The sequence below is a fragment of the Hippopotamus amphibius genome, chromosome 16 (assembly GCF_030028045.1).
Source record: "Hippopotamus amphibius kiboko isolate mHipAmp2 chromosome 16, mHipAmp2.hap2, whole genome shotgun sequence".
In the NCBI taxonomy this organism is placed as follows: Eukaryota; Metazoa; Chordata; class Mammalia; order Artiodactyla; family Hippopotamidae; genus Hippopotamus; species Hippopotamus amphibius.
The window spans coordinates 53,065,295-53,083,404 of NC_080201.1; the positions used below are offsets into that span (position 1 = coordinate 53,065,295).

An 18,110-nucleotide genomic window follows, 5' to 3' on the forward strand; every position below is an offset into this window, starting at 1 on the left:
AAGTAAGAGTTACACATGCGCAGTGCTAAAGCCGTAACCCGAACTCCAGGTGCAGGTGGCTGTGCGAAGCGTCGGCCACTGGAGGGCGCCTCTACCTCTAACTGGGGAGGAGAAGGTAAAAATAAAGCCGTACAGTAAAAGGACTCTGCTAGATGATGATTCATATCTTCAGTGCTCTCAGATTCTGGGTCAACAAAAGGTCAGCTTTTGCAGGCCCCTCCCAAGATACCATTTCACAGTTGGGCACACTGAGATCCCGAGCCTGGAACGGTTCTTGCTCAGCCCCGTCTCTGAGCACTGTCAAGATGTAAAAAGAGCCCATCTTAAAGATAAAAACTCAACGAATCCTCTTTATTTTGGCAAGAAGGGGAAAAAGTCTTTCTGCCAAGGACCTGAGGCAGGGCCTCCGGGACGGAGATAGGGTGGACAGAATTCGGGTCCGAGGTCACAGAGATCCAAGGGAAGGTTTCAGAGTGGAGACTAGTTTCACAATATCCGTCCTGGGAGCAGTGGCTCGGGGTCGCGGAGTCCTGGAGAGTCACAGGCAGGGTCCCGGCTATCGTCACAGGTGTTCCGGGGTCCAGCGGGGTCAGAGGTCTCGGAGGGGGCCAGGGGGCCGGAGGTCACGGAACAGCGGGAGCCCAGAATCCGGAGCCGCTCGGGGCAGGGGCTGAGGGAGGGGACGGGGAGAGCGGCTCCCGCGGGACCGTTTGGCACTAGAGTCGGGGTGAGGGGCGGGAGCGGGACACTACGCACCCCTACCTGGGCGCGCGGGGTGGGGAGGTTTGGGAGGGCCGGGAATGGCAGAGCCCTGGGGCCGGGATAGAGCGGAGATCCGGAGCCCGGCCGGGGCCCGGCGCGCGGCCCATGGGGCAGGGGCGGGCAGGGGTGCTCAGACCGGGGGTGCGGTGCCCCCGGCCGTGTGCATGCTGAAGTATTCGGTGAAGCCGGTGTGCGGCGCCGCCGTCTGGGGCACGAGCGGCTGGTAGGGCGGCGTTGGGCCATCCCAGCTCGGGTCGGCCGCCTTGGGGAACCGAGAGGAAGGGGGCGGGGAGGCCGCGCCCGGCTCGGCCATGGTCACCACACGGCCCCTTGGGGCCACCGCCGCCGCCACCGCTGTCTCCTCCACCTGCTTCCCGGCCTGGGAGGGGGGTCAGGGTCAGAGGCCGTCCAGGACCCACGGGGGGCAGATGCGGCCCCGAAGACCCGTCCCCCTCCCCTCGATGAACCCCCCTCCCGAGGTGTGGGCGCAGGTGGCAGTCAGGGGCGCCTGGGCAGTGGGGCCAGGTACTCAAGGGGCGGCGTCGGGGTGCGCCGGGCGAACTCCGGCGGCGGCCGGGGAGGTGGGGGAGAACCGCGGAAGGCCGGCGGCGGCGGGGGCACCGCGCGGGGTGTCTGAGGGGGCGTGTGCAACAGCGCCAGGACCCAGTCCGGCAAGGTGGGTGCGGGCGCCGGGGGCCGGTCGCGGCGCGGCATTGGGGCGCGGGGGGTGCGAAAGGCAGGGGGTGGGCTCAGGCGCCCGGGCGTGGAGGGTGGTGGAGGGGCCGGGAGTGGGGTCAGGTACTCCAGGGGCGGCGCCAGCAGCTCCTCGGGCGCCGGGGTCGCGGGGCTTACGCAGGAGGTGGGCGGGGGGATGGAGAAGAGCTCCGTGAAGTTGGGCACCGAGTCGCTGATGAACGTCACGTTCCCGTAGACGTGCTGTGGGAAGCCCTTGTCTGCGGATTGGCTTCCTCCCGGGCCCGGGGCTCCGGCCGAGGCGATCTGCGACGTGCGCACGTGGTACGGGAAGTTCTTGTTGGCAGCCGAAGGGCGTGTCATGATCTGGGGCGAAAGGCAGGCGCAAGTCGGCGAAGGACTGTCCAGGCCTCAGGCTGCCTCCATAAACATGAGGCCCTAAGGACTCCCCTTCACTTGACCTCCCCTGCTTCCCCCGAAACCCTTCAACCGGATTAGGCTCCTCCTCTGGGCTCTCACCTTTCCTATCACAACTCATTCCTCTGCCCATGCCCCCTCCATCGGAACCCTGATCACCCAGTTACCACTGAATGATTAAGCTTCAGCGTCCTATGCCGTCTGGTATGATAGCTACTAGCCATATGTGGCTATTTAGATTTAAATTAATCAAAATTAAACTGAAAATTTCATTTCTCAGTCACACTAGCCACACTTACATGCTCAATAGCCACATGTGGTTAGTAGCTAGTGTATGAGACAGCACAGACTGTAGAATATTTTCATAAACACAGAAAGTTCAATTGGACAGCAACTGACAGACTCTAGAATGTTAGCTCCATGAGGGCAGGTACTTGACTGTTCTCTTCCCTGCTGAATCCCCAATACCTTCTAGAACAGTGCCTCACACATATAAGCTCTCAATAAATATTGGTTGAATGTAGAGATGTCTCCTGAATTAGCTGGCAGGCCATGAGCACAGGGACTGAGTGTCACCCTAACACTGCAACACGGGAGCCCTGCACAGTCCCTCTAAGGTGTTGCTGAATAAGTGAACAAGGAGCTGAAACCAAAGAGCAGTGGAATGCCAGAGGTGGATCTGCGCTGAGCTAACGTGAGCATTTTTAGGAAGGAAACTGGTTGAAGGTGAAGTATAGCAGAAAGGGCACTGTGTTTGGTGTTCTGAGCCTGCACCCCACCTCCTGGCCCCACAGCTCACTGTGGGATCTGGGGCACGTTGATTAAACTCCCAGAGCCTCACTGCAGAAAAGGGGTTGCAGTGCCTACTTGGAAAGATGAAGAGAGGGTGGAAATGAAAACCACTGGCACAGAACCTGGCACATGGTGGGTTCTCAGCATTTCTCTTCTCTGTCCCTTTGTGACTTCCTGCAGAGCCTTAAGAGGGACTATCCTGGGAAAGTGAGTCTGTACCTAAGTCAGATTCTAGGGTAGAACATGGGGGACATGGCCCCCTCCCTCAGTGGCTGAGTATATTCCCTACAAAGAATACATGACGGACCCCTCAAGTCAGGAGCTGGGGCCCTTGGTAATGCCTATTTCCTTGTCTGATTCCCTCTTATTCCAGACCTTATGGTCTGCTGGAGAAGGACTGGGTTCGAAGTCCCCCCACCCCCCACCCCACCAAAGGCCATGGAGCCTGGCAGGTCACCTCCCCTCTCTGGGCTTTAGCTTCCCCTCTCTGCAGAGTGGGTTCAATGACCGCTATCCATCCTGTCTGGGGGTTGCTCTGCCAATTAAACAAGAGATGAAATAAATGCACATGGGTGTTCCAGCATGAAACAGACACTGGTTCGAGACAGGTGCCCACTGAATGGTGGATGGATGGATGGATGAATAGAAGAACTGTCACCCAGAAGGCAGGACAGGATGTAAACCAAGTCAAAGAAGAGGTCTGGTGATCGTACCTCTTGCTGCCATTCAGATTTAGGCCCCCTGGAGCCCCAGCCTGACCCACCCCAGTTGCTTCTTCCTGCGATGGAACGGCAGAGATGGGAGAATGTGATGGGGGGGAGGGCGGAGTAGAGACCAAGGGGCTTAGGGAAGGCAGTGGTGATACAGAAGGGAAAAGTCACAGAGTCAGGATGGACATGGGTAGGGGAGCAGAGAAAGAGGGTGGGGTTGGAGGAAGAGGCCAGGACACAGAAGTGGGAGAGACAAATAGAAGAGGGTGGACTCTGGGGGATACAGTGGAATAGCCTGCAAGAACACAGCAGGCTCTCAATAAGTGTCTGTTCAATGACTAAAGGGATGAAGTGAAGGAAATGGAGGAGCTCAGAACAGAAGGTTCAGGCAGCTCAGGGGTAGAGGGCCTCACGCATCCTCCACGCATCGGTTTCCCACCCCCAACTGGATGCCCAGCCTCACCAGGAACACGCCATGGGCATACAAATGGATCCCCAGCTGGATGCCATTCACAATCTTCTCCCGGGCCCACTTGGGGATCCCGAAGTTGGCGATCAGGGCCATGACCGGAACTGCAAAGAACCTGAAGGGGAGGTATTGGGTCTGTAGAGACACTGTCCCTGCCTTCCACCCCACCCCATGGCCCCCAAATTCCCTGCTATACACACACACAGGTCCCAAGTGGGTCCCATACCAGAGGGAAGCCAGTGTGACCTTCAGAAGCCAGAGGTTAAAAGGAGACAGGAATCCCACTGGCCTGGGAAATTTGGGGGTGGGCAAGGAGTAGGTTGAATTTAATTCAGTTCTACCCCACCCCAAATCCTGGCACCTGATAGGAAATCAATAGCTGTTTGATGAATGAATTAACAGACAGTAATAACAATTAATACCAATATGCAGGCCAGACCTGTTTCTAAGCATTTCACATATATACACTTATCTAACTCTCACAGTAACTCTATGAGGCAGGTACAACGTCCAACCCCATTAAACAGGTGAGGAAACTAAGGCAGAGAGAATTTAATTGACTTGTATAAGGTCACACAGTTTACAAGCTTTAGCACTGGGATCTAAACCCAGGCAGTGTGACTTAGAATCCACCTACTTTACTGCTGTGTTACGGTGAATGAAAGAAAATCACAACTAGCTTTTATTGGACACTTACTGTGTGTCAGGCTCCAAGCCCTCCTCTGTTGCCCTATGCATGCTCCACATAACCCTTGGCAGGGAGATACCTTTGACAGCCTTTATGGGAAAGCAATCTGAGGCACTCTCTTTTTCACTTTGGGAAAGTAATTCTTTCCCGGTTACAAAGTGAGTAAGCGGCGCACTCTGGTGACAGCTGCCTAACTTGAAAGCCCATCTGCCTCCCTGTGGAGGGTCTGAGTTGGGGACAGCCATTTCTGGGAAGCCAGGAAAGGCAGAGACAGGTTGGGGACCCAGCACATCTCACCAGAGGGTGTAGGCAGCAAAGAAGGGCACGTAAAAGGGCTGCTTCTCCGGGAAGTGGCGCAAGGAGACGAGCACGGCATAGCAGAACCACACGTAAGCTGCCACCTGCAGCCCAATGAGCCCGTAGCCCGCTGGCGACTCATATGTGTACAGTACCTGGCCTGGGTCAAAGAACTGGACCCAAGGGAGAGGGCTGGTCATAGCCCTGGCCTCCAACCCTCCACACAGGAACCCCAGAACCCGCCCTCAGGTACCCAGGGGGCAGAGGTACTTGGTCACAACAGAAGCAGCAGGAGAATGACATGGAAAGAGAAAGCATATAGAGGTAGAGAGAAAGGGCAAAAAGATAGAGAATATGTCTGCTGCCATGGGACAATACAGGAGGCTAAACAGCCCCATGTGTGAGCTTTTCCGTGTGCATCGAGTTGATGAAGTAGATCTTATTTTCACCCCTCTTCACAGAAGGGGAAACTGAGGCTAAGCAGGAAGCCTTTCAGCCAAAGTCAAGGTGATATAAAGCCTTAGAAAAGTTCCCCGGGGTAGGTAAGACTCTCCTAATTTTACAGCAGAGGAAACAGGCCCAGAGAGGGGTCTATCAGCCAAGGTCAGCCAGCTGGGAAGTGAAAGAGCCAGAGTGGATTCCAGGTCTGTGTGACTCCTGAACTTAGTCACAACACTGAGCACGAAATGTGACAGACAGTGAGAGACAGAGGGAGGAGGAAGAGAGCTACTCAGAGATGGTGAAGAGGGGAGGAATGCCCTTAGAGAGACAGATGGGAAGGCGGAAAACCACAGAGTGGGAGAGAGAGAGCCAGGAAGAGCGCGATGTGGGGAAGGGCTAGCAGACAGGTTGAAGAAGCCACCAAAAGCTTTGGGGGGGGGGGGGAGGATGGGGCGGAGCCTGAGCAGTGGCAGGCGGGACTCACCTCGGCCTCGTAGATGAGCAGCACCACGTGGGTGAGAGTGTACAGGGTCATGTAGACAGACAACTTCACGGAGCCCGAGTGGCTGATGCGGCCCCTGGCGGCAGGCCATGAGGGGAGACAGCAGGGGTGGGGGTCGTCAGAGAGGAGGGGGCAGCCACCCCCCCCAACCCAATCTCGGTCCTGCTCCTTAGCCCAGCCACCCCCTCCCCCACCCAGTGCTCCCTCCCGCCCCAGCCTGGGCACCGTGTCACCGTGAATCCCTTCCCCAGAAGGATGAGCATCAGCAGGAAGATGAGGAAGCTGGAGGAGAAGAGCAGCTTGGCTAGTGGAAGGGAGGAGAGGGCAGCTCAGACACAGGGCTCGGCTTGGAGGGCAGCCCCAGCACCCTCGCGGGCCCACTTCATTCTCACCCAAGATCTTCAGACTCTCGTTGCCAATGCCATCAGTGGCATACTGGCCCCAGTAGATGCAGAAAAACAGGAGGCTCAGGACTAACAGGAGGGTGGGCAGAGAGAGGAAAGGACAGAAACCAGCTTTAGGGCATCACTGTTCCCTAACACTGTGATCCAGATGACCAGAACCCTTCCTTCGTCCCCCTCAGGATTCTAGACCCTTTACTCCCGCTGACCACCTAGGAAACCTGGAGTCCAGGCCCCAGACCCCTCCTCCCTCTGACCCAGGAGTCCAGGTCCCCAGCCCCTCCTCCCTCAGACCCAGAGTCCAGATCCCCAGCCCCTCCTTTCTTAGGCCCAGGTATTTGAGCCCTAGGTCCCTCCTCTCACAGAACTCAAAAGTTGGGACACTCTAAGCCTCACCCTCCACTCCTGCTGCAGCCATGAACATTTTATAAGTCGTGTGGAGCAACTGACGACCTTTCAGCAAATCTAGAAGGAGGGTAGGGGAAGGCTGTACACAGACAGGAAAGGAGAGCGGCTCATCTCTTCCAACCTTGTTTCCCCTCCCCCATCTCTCCTCCTCCCCCCTCCCCCCCCCCACCATGTGCTGGACTCACATCCAAAGTAACAGGAGAGGAAGAAGATGAGGATGAAGATGAGGAGGAAAGTCACGTCTGTCTCCAGGATCCCTGCCAATTTGGTAGAAGGAGGTAACCATGCAGTCAGGATGGGTGTCCCTTAACAGGCTCCCAGTTCTGGGCTCCCACAAAGATCCTGGGTCCCCATATGCTCACCAAACTCATCAGCAGAGAAATGCCGTGTCCAGAAGGACTTGCCATTGGTGAGGATCATCTCATATTCCAGTTGCAGCCCATCTCCCTGTGGAGTGGGGAGACCTAAGGGGGGCCCTGGGCAGGGAGGAGGCCGGCAGGAAGGCAAGAAAGAGAAGGCCCAGCCCCTTACCCCACACTTGCTGAGTGCAATGTACCACCACCTTTCACGCACTGAGCGGAAGCTGCGGCCGCTAGAGCAGCTCAGGTAGCGCATTCCCTCCTCCGACACCACCTGGGGAGGAGCAAGAAGGCTGAAGCCTGCCTGTGCCTCCCCCTGGCCCTTGACCTTCAGCATCTGCCCACTCCCCCAGGCTGGGCCCATACCTGACAGCCTGACCAGGCGTACTGGGTGGTGAGGTTGATGACCTGGTTGTTCTCTGGCCTGATCACTGACTCCTTGGCCAGGCAGTCCTAGGGGAGGCAGGGACACGGTCACTCCTTGACTAGCTTCAACCTTATCCCCCCTCCCCTACAGTCTCCTCACAGACTTCACCTTGTCCCCTGCCTTGTACACGGCTGGCCACTGGGATGGATCATCGAAATAGAGGAGGATGTTCTGACAGCACTTGGCCTGCAGACCCAGAGATTTGGGGGGTTGGGGGAGCATGGGGAGCTGGCGTAGCCCTTGCCTTGGGAAGCCAAGGGAGTATCCAGCCTCAGCATGGTGAGTGGTTGGGCAAGGCTCACCTCAGGGTATCGGAAACGGAAGTCCAATCGGCCGTAATCCGAGAGGAAGCAAAATCTTGTCAGGAACACCCAGTCCTGGAAAAAGGGCCCACTCAGACCCTCTTCCGAGTCTCTTGACAACTATCCTCAATTCCGCAGATCCCCCAACTTTTCTTCCCTACCCTGGAGTACCCGGTTTCCCAAAAAGCATAAGGGGACCAAGTCACCTCCAAAATTCTTCTGTGATCTTTTCACCTTGGTTCCAGGATTCCTGCTTCAGATGCACTCCCCCCCCCCCCCCCCCCGCCCTCCCCGCCGAGTTTCTCCCCCTCCTTTCAAACACTTCTCTCATTTCCCAGGCTCCTGGGAAAGAGCCTGGAGGGCCAAATCCAAATCCCCAACCTGAACACCTTTTGTCACGGACACCACCCCACCGGAATCCCCACAGTTATCCACACACGCCCCCACGGTGGTCCCAGAGACCATCAGGTGCCGGGGAGTATTCCAAACGGCCCTCTCCGGTCCTGAACAGGAGTGTGAACTCGGGCTCTCTGCGGAGTGAAAAGTGCTGTCCCTTCAGCACCACCTCGGCGTCCCCCACCCCCACCCCAAACTCCGACTCTCCCAACCCAGCCCCCTCCTCGCCCAACTCTGACCTCAATGTCCCTCCTACAATCCCCGAGTCTCCTCTCGACCCCATGGCCCCCTCAGCCTGAACCCAGACCTAGTCCCGCATCGCCCCTGGTCCCACCCCCCCGCGGCTCTCAGGGACCGCCCGGGAGTGGAGGCAGGGGGCGGGGCGGCACCTCCCGCCTCTCCTCCCTCTCGGCCCTCGGGGGCCCGGAGGGTGGCACGGGAGGGCCTGGCGCACTCACCTCCTTGGAGCTGAGGTTGCCCCGCACATACTTGGCCCTGGCGCGGGGGGGCAGTGGCAGCAGCAGGAGCAGCAGCGGCGGCAGCAGGCGGCGCAGAGCCGGCGCGCGCGGGGGCTCCATTCCACCCGCTCCGGCCCCGGCCCGGGCTCCGCTCCGGCTCCCGCTCCGGCCGGGCGACGGCGGCGAGAGCGCGCGGGCAGGCTGGCGCGCGCCCCCGATTAAAGGGGCCGCCGGGCGCCGCGCTCCCTGCCCCCTTCTCCAGGATGACCTGGCCTGTACCCTTTTCTAATCCCCGTGGGAGGGCACGCCCCTTTCCGATCCTCTCCACCCCTCCCCAGCCCCAGTCCGCCCCTCTGGGAGTCTCCTTGATACCTCCGGCTCCCCGTATCCTAAAATGAACTCACATTCCCCCAGTCCGAGCATCCTCCTCCAGACTGCCATCTCAGGATGGCCCACAACCCCCAGGCCCCAGCTCTGTCCTGACCGTCCCCCAGTTTAGTCCCCAAACTGCTCTTTGATTGCCCATCCCTGCCCCCATGAGAGCCATCACCAACTGTGACCACTCCAGATCCCATGCACTCTGTGAAGTGTCTACAGAGACACAGAGGCACAGAGTGGGCAAACCACTTGTTCTGGGTCACACAACTCCGAGGTGGCAGCGAGCCCTCAGCCACAACCACTACACCCTGCTGCCTGACCTTGTCCTGTCACTGCTTACCAGCGTGTGAAATCAGTTGCTGTGAGGCAGAAGAGGTGGTGTTGTGAGAAACCCACAAGCAGACTGAAATCAATTGCTTGGGTTCAAATCCCAGCATTGCCACTTCCTTCCCAGAAGACCTCAGCCAAGTCACAGCTGTGCAACCTCCCAGTCCAGTCCCCTACACACTGGTACTGACTTTATGGTTTCCCTGTGGGCAATGGGGAGCCCTGGAAAAGCTTTACAGAGTACAGTCCAAGCCCCTCAGCTTCATTGTCCTGATCAGATTCACACATTTTTAGCTTCATCCCTCCCCCTCCACTGCAGAAAATTTACTGCTCCCCAAAATATCATTTTAAAGAACTTTCTAAGTAAAGAGGCAAGGCAGGAAACATAAGTGTGTGAAATGCTTTCAAATGAAGAGTGTGGACCTCACAAAAAAGGGGCCTCTGCTACTTGGCTTCAGCCAGTTGTTGACAGGAGAGATAATAGGTCTGCTGCCAGGTTCGTTCATTCTTTCTCCCTTTCTCCCTTTCTCTCTTTCTCTCTCTCTCTTTCTTTCTTTCTTTCTTCATTTCTTCCTTCCTTCCTCTGTCTTTCTTTCTTTCTTTCTTTCTTTTCTTTCTTTCTTTCTTTCTTTCTCCCTCTCTTTCTTTCTCCCTCTCTTTCCTTCCTTCCTTCCTTCCTTCTCTCTTTGAAGCCACAATTTTTTTTAAACAAGAAAACTGGTTGTAACAGTAGATAATTGATTTCAAAATGTTAAATATGTTGTAGACCAAGAAAAAGGTCTGTCACCATATCCAGGCCTCATCTGCCATTCCTGCCCTGATCCTGCACACACACACACTGTTCCTGTGCCAACCAGACCAGAAGCCTCCATAGGCAGAGCCCAGATGTGACTCACTCTAGGTCCCAGCATGGCCTAGCGATATAGCTGAAGGAAAATGGTCCCACATCCCCTATTTGCCCTCCTCCAGGCCTTGCAAATGCTGTTCCATAGAAGAGCATTTCTAGATTGCCTGAAATATTCTTTTCCTCTCTACTAGGAAGTTTCTACTAGACTTAAAAAATACAAGGGTCTTATGCCAACTCCCTCATCAGCAGGGCAGAGTCATCACTCCCTCCTTGGACACCCCCAGCCCCTGCACCTCTCTCTCTCCCAGATGCAACCACTAGGGATAAAATTGTCTGGGTCCACCACTGTACTGGGAGTCCCCTGGTGACACAGCCTGAGTCTCACTCACTGAGGAGCCCCAGCATCGCCAGAGCTCAGAGTCAAGCACATAGTTGGCTTCAGTGGCTGGATGTGTTAAACTAACTGAAGGCCCCTGGGCCTAGAAAGACAATAAGTGACAGTACCCTCCTCTCCACTTTGGATCCAGAACTCAGAGCTAGGGAAAGCTGCTCTCCTGAGCCAGCCAGTCACTAAAAATCAAGAGGACCATGAAAAGGTACTTTATTGAGGCGATTAGAGTACTGGATTCCTGCCCCCAACCCATCTTCAGTCTGCTCAGTATAGTCTCATGGGTGGAAAAGACCAGGCCTCTGGGCTGCTCTGGGCCACCACCCAGGAGAGGCTGGGCAGTGGGGCAGGGGGGCTGGGGCTCCAATCCAGGGCAGAGGTTCGAGGCAACAAGGGTGATGGTGGCTGAGGCAGGGGTTGCGGTGCACCAAACCCCCGAGGCCGTGGAGGGGGTGGTGTGGCTACCAGCCAGATGCTTTTCAGCAGATCAAAGGCTGTTGGGGGACCCCAGGCTGCCCCAGATGGCAAAGGCACTGAGGACCTTGAGGCTGGCCAGGGACCTTTCGGTGGTGCCAGGTTCACCTGGTGCACAGTGGGAGTGCTGGAGGTATGAGGCACGGCAAAGGTGAGTTCCTTTGTCCCCTGTCGCCTCCTCTGCCTCCCCTCCCCTGGGGCCTGCTCAGGGCTGTTGATCCAGGAGGGTGTCATCCTTTGTCTCTCAGGGCCCCCAGGCTTGGTCCCTGGCACAGAGGAAAGAAGCATGGGGGACAGCTGAGCTACAGCAGACAAAGGAAAGGGGAGCTCAGGGGGCAGGAGGTAAACTCACCTGGCACGTGCAGCTGGCAGCCCTGGAGCACCAGGGTAAGGTCAGGCACGCAGCCATGGCAGGCCTGTAAGGTGCCCACGATGGCATCCCTGGCCTCTTGTACTAGGTTCCTCCTAGGGAAGGCCTGTGGCAGAATCAGTTGGCACTGCAGCTCCCCCAGCAGCTGCCCCAAGCCAGGAATCTGTGGGGGACTGGGTGGGCCTGGGCCCGAGCCTCCAGGCACCTGGTTTTCCTTGCCCCTTGATGGTGTGGCTGGTTCTTGGGCCCGACCTGAGCTTGGGGAGGACTTGGTGGGGAGTGCAGGGGTGCCTGACTCCAGGGACCCACTAAGCAGCCGTGCCACGTCCAGAGATTTCACCTCATGGTTGAAGAGCCCCCGGTGCTCCCGGCTCAGGCGGCCCTGGGTCATGACCACGAGCTTGGGGGCAGTAGGGGCCACAGAATTCCAGAGAACAGCATGTGGATCCCGACTGGCCACAGGAGGATCCTGATGGGCCAATGGCCGTCGACTGCCCACCAGGGCCTCGTTACGTTCCCGCCTGGTCTTCCGACGGCGGACTCGACCAGGTTTCTCAGGCCGCTGGAAAGGCCTGAGGGCTGGCCTCCTGGGGTCCATGGTGCCCTGGAAGATAAAGACAGGGTGATCATCAGCATGCAGATAAGTCAAAGACCTAGAAGGGAATAGGGAGAAGAGATGGTTTGGGGTGAGGTGGGAGTACTATTTAGAGAGAGAAGAGAGAAAGGGACTGGGTAGAGAGCAATTGGAAAAGGCTTGGTCACGGTAAGGTCAGGGAAAAGGCAGAGTCATAGGGGTAGGCTGGGGTCAAGGGAGTCATGGTGAATGGGAAGATTTATCAGGGCATAGAGAAAGGGTTAGAGGAAATAGGGACGTGAGGAAATAGCTAAGAAAAGGGGGATGGGAAAGGGATCATGATATTGGAGGGATCTGGTGAACCAGAAAGGGACTTTGGACAGAAGAGAAATCCAGGGGTAGAGGTACTAGAGAATGCAGGAAGCGGAGAGAAATGGTAGAGAGAGAAAGGCAGGAAAGAGAACACAAGCTGGAGGAACAGGGAATAATTCGGGAGGACAGAAAGGGCAACAAAGGAGCTCTCAGGGACTGGGGCCTGGTCATGGAAGAGGGGTAGGAAACAAGGCTGCGTGGGGCAGGTGAGGTAGGGAAGGGGGTACAGTTGGTGGGGGCAGGGCGGGGGAAGGGCACATCACCTCCTCCAGCCCCCAACGAACCCCGACCCCTGCCCCGCCCACTCCACGTGGCTGTGGGGTACAAGGGCTTCTTTCCGTAGGTGACCCCAGGTCTCGACGCGCCTGAAGCTCTTCAGACCCTCACACAGGGCCTCACGCGCGGACGAATGCGCGTGCCCCTCCCACACCCTTTGGCTTCCGCCAGCTCTGGAGAGGCACAGGCCCAGGGGCACGTGCCAGGGGCCCGGAGTGCCGGTTATAGCCCCGCCCCTCCCAGGCTCACTCTCCGAAACCTCTTTCAGTTGTCCTCAGGCACCTCCTATCCACCAATTGGCTGTGAGGTCCACTAGGCCCGCCCCCTTCCTCAATGCTGATTGGTTTAGACATCTATTCGCGGACATCCTCTCTCGAGCGCGAGAGAAGGCGAAGCCAAGGGGAAGAAGGGCCATGGTAGCGTCTATACACAGCCGTTCTCCACTCAGTCATAGGCTTTATCTCTAGAGAATCAGTATAGTGTCGTCATGAAGAGCTAGGCTCCAGAGCTACATTACCTAGGTTCAAGTGCCCAGACTGGCACATTTGAGCTCGGTGACCTTGGGAAAGTATGTAACTGCTCAGAGCTTCTGTTTCCTAATCTGTAAAATGGAGTTGGTATCTTCTTCTTTTAACTGCTGTAAGTATTAAATGAGCCAACATCCAATTTGAAAACAGCGCTTGGTGAATGGACGCCTCGAAACTTTGTTTCTTACTACACTTGTCCCCTCAGACTTTTTTTGGCCACATGGCTTGCGGGATCTCATTTCCCGGAACAGGGATTGGACCAGGGCCACGGTAGTGAAAGCCCGGAATCCTAATCATTAGGCCACCAGTGAACTCCCCCCCTAAGGCTTTCAAATCAAGCTATGCCAGGGTATTCCCCATACCCTAATAAGCTATATTGTATATTACCTGGTACTATTGCTTGCCCAACCTTCATTATCTTTCAAAGCCAAACACCTTAGATACTACTCCTTCTAGGAAATCCCTCACCCTCAGAGTCCTTCTCTTTCTCCTCCCACAGAGGTCCCCTGTACATTCCTTAATCACAACCTTGATCCTTCCCTCAACTGTGTGGATCTGCCTCCCCCAACAAGCTGGGACAAGGCCAGGATCTAACCCATTCATTTAATACTCATTCAGCAAGTACTTGTGAACAGCCATAGATAGTACTTGGTATTATACTATGAGTTAGGCCCTGTTGCAGGCAAGTGGATTGAGGCAAAACATAAACACAAGAAGTAAGATTCATCTCTGTATCTCTATGGACACCAAGTGGGGAAAGCAGGGAGGGTTGGGGGGAAACGAATTGGGAGATTGGGATACCAAATTGTACATTCTAAATATATGCAGTTTATTGTCTGTTAACTGTATCTCAGTAAAAGTTCTTAAAAAAAAAAAAAAAGATTCATCTCTATATCTCAGTATCAACCTACCTAGAAGGAATGAATAGATAGGAAGGTCACATCTGGTAGTGGAGCTACAGGAACATGACCAGGACTTTTAGGGTGGTGCGGGACCCCCACCTGGTCCCCAGAACAGGGAGATCTGGGAAGACTTGAGATCTGAGATTAATTTGGGGCAGGAGGTGGGAGGCAGCGACCTTAGGTGGCCTTGGCTGTGGATGTAGCTTTCAGAGCCCAGATACTTCCAACTGAAGTGGTTGGTCAGCCATAGGTTTAGGGAGGGGAGCAGAGGCTACAGATCTGTAAGATGAGCTGCGCGGGAGGGGCGCCAGGCTGGACTTGGGCCTTGCAGCATCTCTAATTTCCTTTATCTTTCTGCATCTTCTACTACTCTCTTTACAGGGTCAGTGATGTCTGTAATGCAAAGACACACGGTTTAGAAATTATGCCACAAAAACGGGCATAATTTGAGCAGGGGAGGCCCATGAAGCAGATAGGCTCACTAAAGTCTTGGAACTGTCTTACAGTGTTTCTTTACAGCTGAGCCTCTGACTTTCACATTTTGCCATCCTCCTTTTCTCTCCCCGACGTGAGAAGAAAATGGGAGCGTCCCTTCCTAGCCAGGTGCGTATGAGCCACCCCCTTAAGGGAATGGACTCGTCCACTCACTCCCCCACCACCACGTGAATGAGACACACACCCCACACACACACAGTAGGTGGTCTCTTCCCCACATTTCTCGGCCTGCAGCAAATGGTTTCTTCCCCGGAGGAAGGGCGCTAGATTTTCCCTGCCCACTCTCAGCCTTTCAGGTATTTCGTCCTTCCCCGTGACGCTGGTAGGGTGGTTTCTCCCTCCCCCCCCCCCCCGCCACGGGTGCTGGATGGTCTCGCCTCCCCTCCCACGCCCCCGGTGCCGGGGTGCGCCAGCCGCCGCCGCTGCCTGAGAGTGAGCGGCCCGGGCAGGAAGTGCCGGGCGAGCCCACTGCGCGGCTGCCGTGGGGGAAACTAGGGTTCCCAATTCCTCCTTCCCTCCTAAGTGAAGGTTTCCGCCCCGGGAGACGAGGCGGTGCCCGGGATCGGCTGCGCCCTGCGCTGGAGTGCGGGCTTCAGGACCGTCCATTGTTGCCTGAGGGGTAGGGGTGGGCGTGGCGGCGCCACCTCCTGCGAGAACACTCTCCGGCAGACCGCACTCGCTCGTCCCGCTGGAGCTGCGGCGCCAAGATGAGTGGAGAAGAGAACCCAGCCAGCAAGCCCACGCCGGTGCAGGACGTGCAGGGCGACGGGCGCTGGATGTCCCTGGTGAGCGACCTCGCCAGCTATACTCTGGAGTCCGGGTCTGGGGGCGGGGAGGCCGGGGAAGGCCATGGCAGAGTAGCTGGTTCGCGCCGCTCTCACTAAGGGATTGGGAAGCGGAGGGCAGTTGGGGTGGTGCTGCCTAAGGAAGCGGGGCGGGGCGGGTCCAGCAGCGCGCGTGCCATTGACTCCCCCTTTACATCCCCAAAGCACCATCGGTTCGTAGCCGACAGCAAAGATAAGGAACCCGAAGTCGTCTTCATCGGGGACTCCTTGGTCCAGCTAATGCACCAGTGCGAGGTGAGGCCCGTCCCCCTCCTCCTGCCCCACCCAGGCCTGTGCCCTCACTGACACACCTGGACGAGGACCCAGGCCAGGCCGTGTATGGGGTACCCGAAATAGCCTCAGGTAGCGCCGGGCACCCAGAATCTCAGTATAACGTGCCACATTCTACTGAGAAGGAAGTGTGTGTCTTAGCTTTGTCATATTGGGTTTGTTTGTAGTGAAACTTAAAATGAGGCTTCTTGCAAGAAGATTGCCTGAGATGAGGCTCTTTGTTTGCTTAAACTAGTGCACAGCCCTAATGGATTTCCACGAAGCTATGCTTATCTCCACAAAGTGGAGGTGAGGGTAATAGGTCTCCACTAAGGGGGTTCAATTATGATATCTTTCCACTAAGTGATGTTAAACCATGGCTTTCCTCAAAGTGAGGTTCAGCTGGAATGCTGTTGATTCATGCCTGGCTCACGCAGAATGGGTTTCCATAAAGGGAGTCTTGCTTCCATGGGGTCTGGTGAAAGTGAGACTATAATGGGTTTGCATAAAGTGAGGTTTGAACATATTGGGGTTTGCTCAAAGTGAGATTTAACCAGACTGCTTCTGTAAAGCAAGGCTCGTTCATGATGACATTTGGTTAACCTTTGGATAGAGAATGGTGGTCCATGCTGATGATGCCCCTGTGCCCACACCACTTCTTGCTCACAGATCTGGCGGGAGCTCTTTTCCCCTCTGCACGCACTTAACTTTGGCATTGGTGGTGACAGCACACAGCACGTGCTGTGGCGTCTGGAGAATGGGGAGTTGGAACACATCCGGCCGAAGGTGAGCAGGGCTTGGGTGGGCAGCTACAGCGCCCTAAGCCTGCCCCCTCACCACTGCTTCATGCCTCTCTTTCCACAGATTGTGGTGGTCTGGGTGGGTACTAACAACCACGGGCACACCGCAGAGCAGGTGGCGGGCGGCATCAAGGCCATCGTGCAACTGGTGAACCAGCGGCAGCCACAGGCCCGGGTCGTGGTGCTGGTGAGAGAGTGGGAGAGTGGGAAAGGAACAACGGCAGCGTTCTGGGACCCCTTCAGGTGCAGGCACAGCTGTACGGTTCTGGGCAGCTTGGCACAGAGCCGAGGCTTTCAGGCAGAGTCTCCTGTTGAAGTTTGCTACACCCATCAGAGGGGCTGTGGTTAAGGACATGTTCGGGGACCAATTAGCCCCTTTTGCCCAAGGGCCTGCTAGGAATTCTCCGTGTGTTGAAAAACTCAAAACACTTAAGTAGCCAAAAGTTGTCAGACATTGCCAGGGTGAATCTAGCCTCCATCTCTTCTAGAAGGTCTCATTTCCAGAATAAGGTCTCAGACCATAGTTTGCAAACTAAACCCCCATTTCCCCATCCCTAGTATATTCTGCAGCTGGCGACTTACTGGTGGGGAGTGGAGCACAGTTTGGCACAGGGAACAGGATACCCAGATGCTGGTAGGACGCCTCCTCACAACTATTCGTGCCTTCCTCAGGGCCTGCTTCCTCGGGGCCAGCACCCCAACCCACTTCGCGAGAAAAACCGACGGGTGAATGAGCTGGTCCGGGCAGCACTGGCTGGCCACCCACGGGCCCACTTCCTGGACACAGACGCTGGCTTTGTGCACTCAGATGGTACCATAAGCCACCACGACATGTATGATTACTTGCACCTGAGCCGTCTGGGGTACACACCTGTTTGCCGGGCCCTGCACTCCCTGCTTCTGCGTCTGCTGGCCCAAGACCAGGGACAGGGTGGTGCTTCCCTGCAGGAACCCACACCCTAAGCATCTGCCTTCCTGCAACATTAAAGTTTTATGCTTCAGCCTCCCATTTTCTGCTTTATGGCCAAGCCTTTCTGGGTACCTGAACCTCAACTCTGATGTCTGTGACCCTACAGCTCTGCCCAAGGCAGGCCTCACCAATCCATCAAGATACTCTGGTTCTTGTAGAGTCAGGCAGATCTCTAGCACCATAGTAGTGCCCCGGGCAGGCACTACCAATCAATTACAGTAGGTGAAACTGGTTTGCTAACGTGACCTTATAGGATCAAGGTCAAGCAAGAATGCTGGGTGACCCAACAGTCAAACCCCACCCAAAACTGCCCTCCAATCTGCACATGCTCTTCCCTCTGATGGGAACTTCTGGTGCTCTGGTCCTAGCTTAATGTGACTTCCTGTGGAAGCTTCCTGACCTTCCCACCCCTAGCAGTCATCCCCCCACACAGCGGATGGGTATTTGTCTCCCCAGAGGGGCACTGTCCATAGGCTGTGACAGAGATGTAAACCACGAGAGGTTCCTTCTGGCCTGGCTGCAGTGCTGGCTCAGGCCACAAAGGGGCAGCAGGGGTCTCTGGGCACAGCGTGGTACCCTGGGCCCAACTCACCTCCCCACCCAGTGCCATCCCTGGCTCAGACCTCTCACAGTCCACTGGACCGTCAAGAGTGAACTGCCCTTCTTGCAGCACAACGTCACAGGCCTTCCCCAACCCATGCATGCTGGATGGCTGTAGAGGCATCGTGACTTTCTGCCCACCAGGTCCCTCTGATGTCGGGAAGGATGGTCCTGGAGTTGCACCCCCCACCTCA

General features: G+C 56.3%; 3 protein-coding genes across 6 annotated transcripts; 1 reads left to right on the top strand and 2 right to left on the bottom strand.

Annotated features, from left to right (window-relative positions):
- Positions 1–323: 323 nt before the first annotated feature.
- On the bottom strand, positions 324–8,695 carry TMEM145 (transmembrane protein 145). 3 transcript variants are annotated; one of them, XM_057712188.1, is made up of 15 exons: positions 8,523–8,695; positions 7,669–7,743; positions 7,475–7,552; positions 7,306–7,392; positions 7,112–7,213; positions 6,943–7,027; positions 6,766–6,837; positions 6,569–6,637; positions 6,164–6,244; positions 5,997–6,075; positions 5,754–5,847; positions 4,829–5,001; positions 3,838–3,958; positions 1,615–1,821; positions 324–1,141 (listed from the first exon to the last, which is right to left on the bottom strand). In XM_057712188.1, exons 1-15 carry the CDS (start codon positions 8,640–8,642, stop codon positions 893–895), a joined length of 1,692 nt encoding a protein of 563 aa, XP_057568171.1. In that variant the 5' UTR covers positions 8,643–8,695; the 3' UTR covers positions 324–892. The 3 variants fall into 3 exon arrangements, with proteins under 3 accessions (XP_057568171.1, XP_057568172.1, XP_057568170.1); XM_057712189.1 differs by lacking the exon at positions 4,829–5,001; XM_057712187.1 differs by lacking the exon at positions 324–1,141 and having other exon boundaries at positions 1,261–1,821.
- A 2,034-nt stretch (positions 8,696–10,729) lies between these two features.
- Positions 10,730–11,904, bottom strand: PRR19 (proline rich 19). The gene is made up of 2 exons (XM_057710590.1): positions 11,289–11,904; positions 10,730–11,202 (listed from the first exon to the last, which is right to left on the bottom strand). Exons 1-2 carry the CDS (start codon positions 11,902–11,904, stop codon positions 10,730–10,732), a joined length of 1,089 nt encoding a protein of 362 aa, XP_057566573.1.
- Positions 11,905–14,644: 2,740 nt separating this feature from the next.
- Positions 14,645–17,355, top strand: PAFAH1B3 (platelet activating factor acetylhydrolase 1b catalytic subunit 3). Of its 2 annotated transcripts, XM_057712133.1 has the most exons (6): positions 14,645–14,748; positions 14,976–15,237; positions 15,442–15,531; positions 16,216–16,332; positions 16,411–16,533; positions 17,019–17,355. In XM_057712133.1, exons 2-6 carry the CDS (start codon positions 15,160–15,162, stop codon positions 17,307–17,309), a joined length of 699 nt encoding a protein of 232 aa, XP_057568116.1. In that variant the 5' UTR covers positions 14,645–14,748; positions 14,976–15,159; the 3' UTR covers positions 17,310–17,355. The 2 variants fall into 2 exon arrangements, with proteins under 2 accessions (XP_057568116.1, XP_057568117.1); XM_057712134.1 differs by lacking the exons at positions 14,645–14,748; positions 16,411–16,533 and having other exon boundaries at positions 14,854–15,237.
- Positions 17,356–18,110: the final 755 nt, after the last annotated feature.

Bases quoted from the DNA above. Each gene is read 5' to 3' on its own strand.
- TMEM145 (XM_057712187.1), bottom strand. From the start codon at position 8,642: ATGGAGCCCCCGCGCGCGCCGGCTCTGCGCCGCCTGCTGCCGCCGCTG. The intron at 7,553-7,668 runs GTGAGCCTTGCC...CTGGGTCTGCAG, and splicing joins TCCGTTTCCGATACCCTGAG to GCCAAGTGCTGTCAGAACAT. The intron at 1,822-3,837 runs GTGAGGCTGGGC...CTTTCGCCCCAG, and splicing joins ATGCCCATGGCGTGTTCCTG to ATCATGACACGCCCTTCGGC.
- PRR19 (XM_057710590.1), bottom strand. From the start codon at position 11,904: ATGGACCCCAGGAGGCCAGCCCTCAGGCCTTTCCAGCGGCCTGAGAAA. The intron at 11,203-11,288 runs GTGAGTTTACCT...CCTCTGTGCCAG, and splicing joins CTGCCAGCTGCACGTGCCAG to GGACCAAGCCTGGGGGCCCT.
- PAFAH1B3 (XM_057712133.1), top strand. From the start codon at position 15,160: ATGAGTGGAGAAGAGAACCCAGCCAGCAAGCCCACGCCGGTGCAGGAC. The intron at 16,333-16,410 runs GTGAGCAGGGCT...CTCTTTCCACAG, and splicing joins TGGAACACATCCGGCCGAAG to ATTGTGGTGGTCTGGGTGGG. The intron at 16,534-17,018 runs GTGAGAGAGTGG...TGCCTTCCTCAG, and splicing joins AGGCCCGGGTCGTGGTGCTG to GGCCTGCTTCCTCGGGGCCA.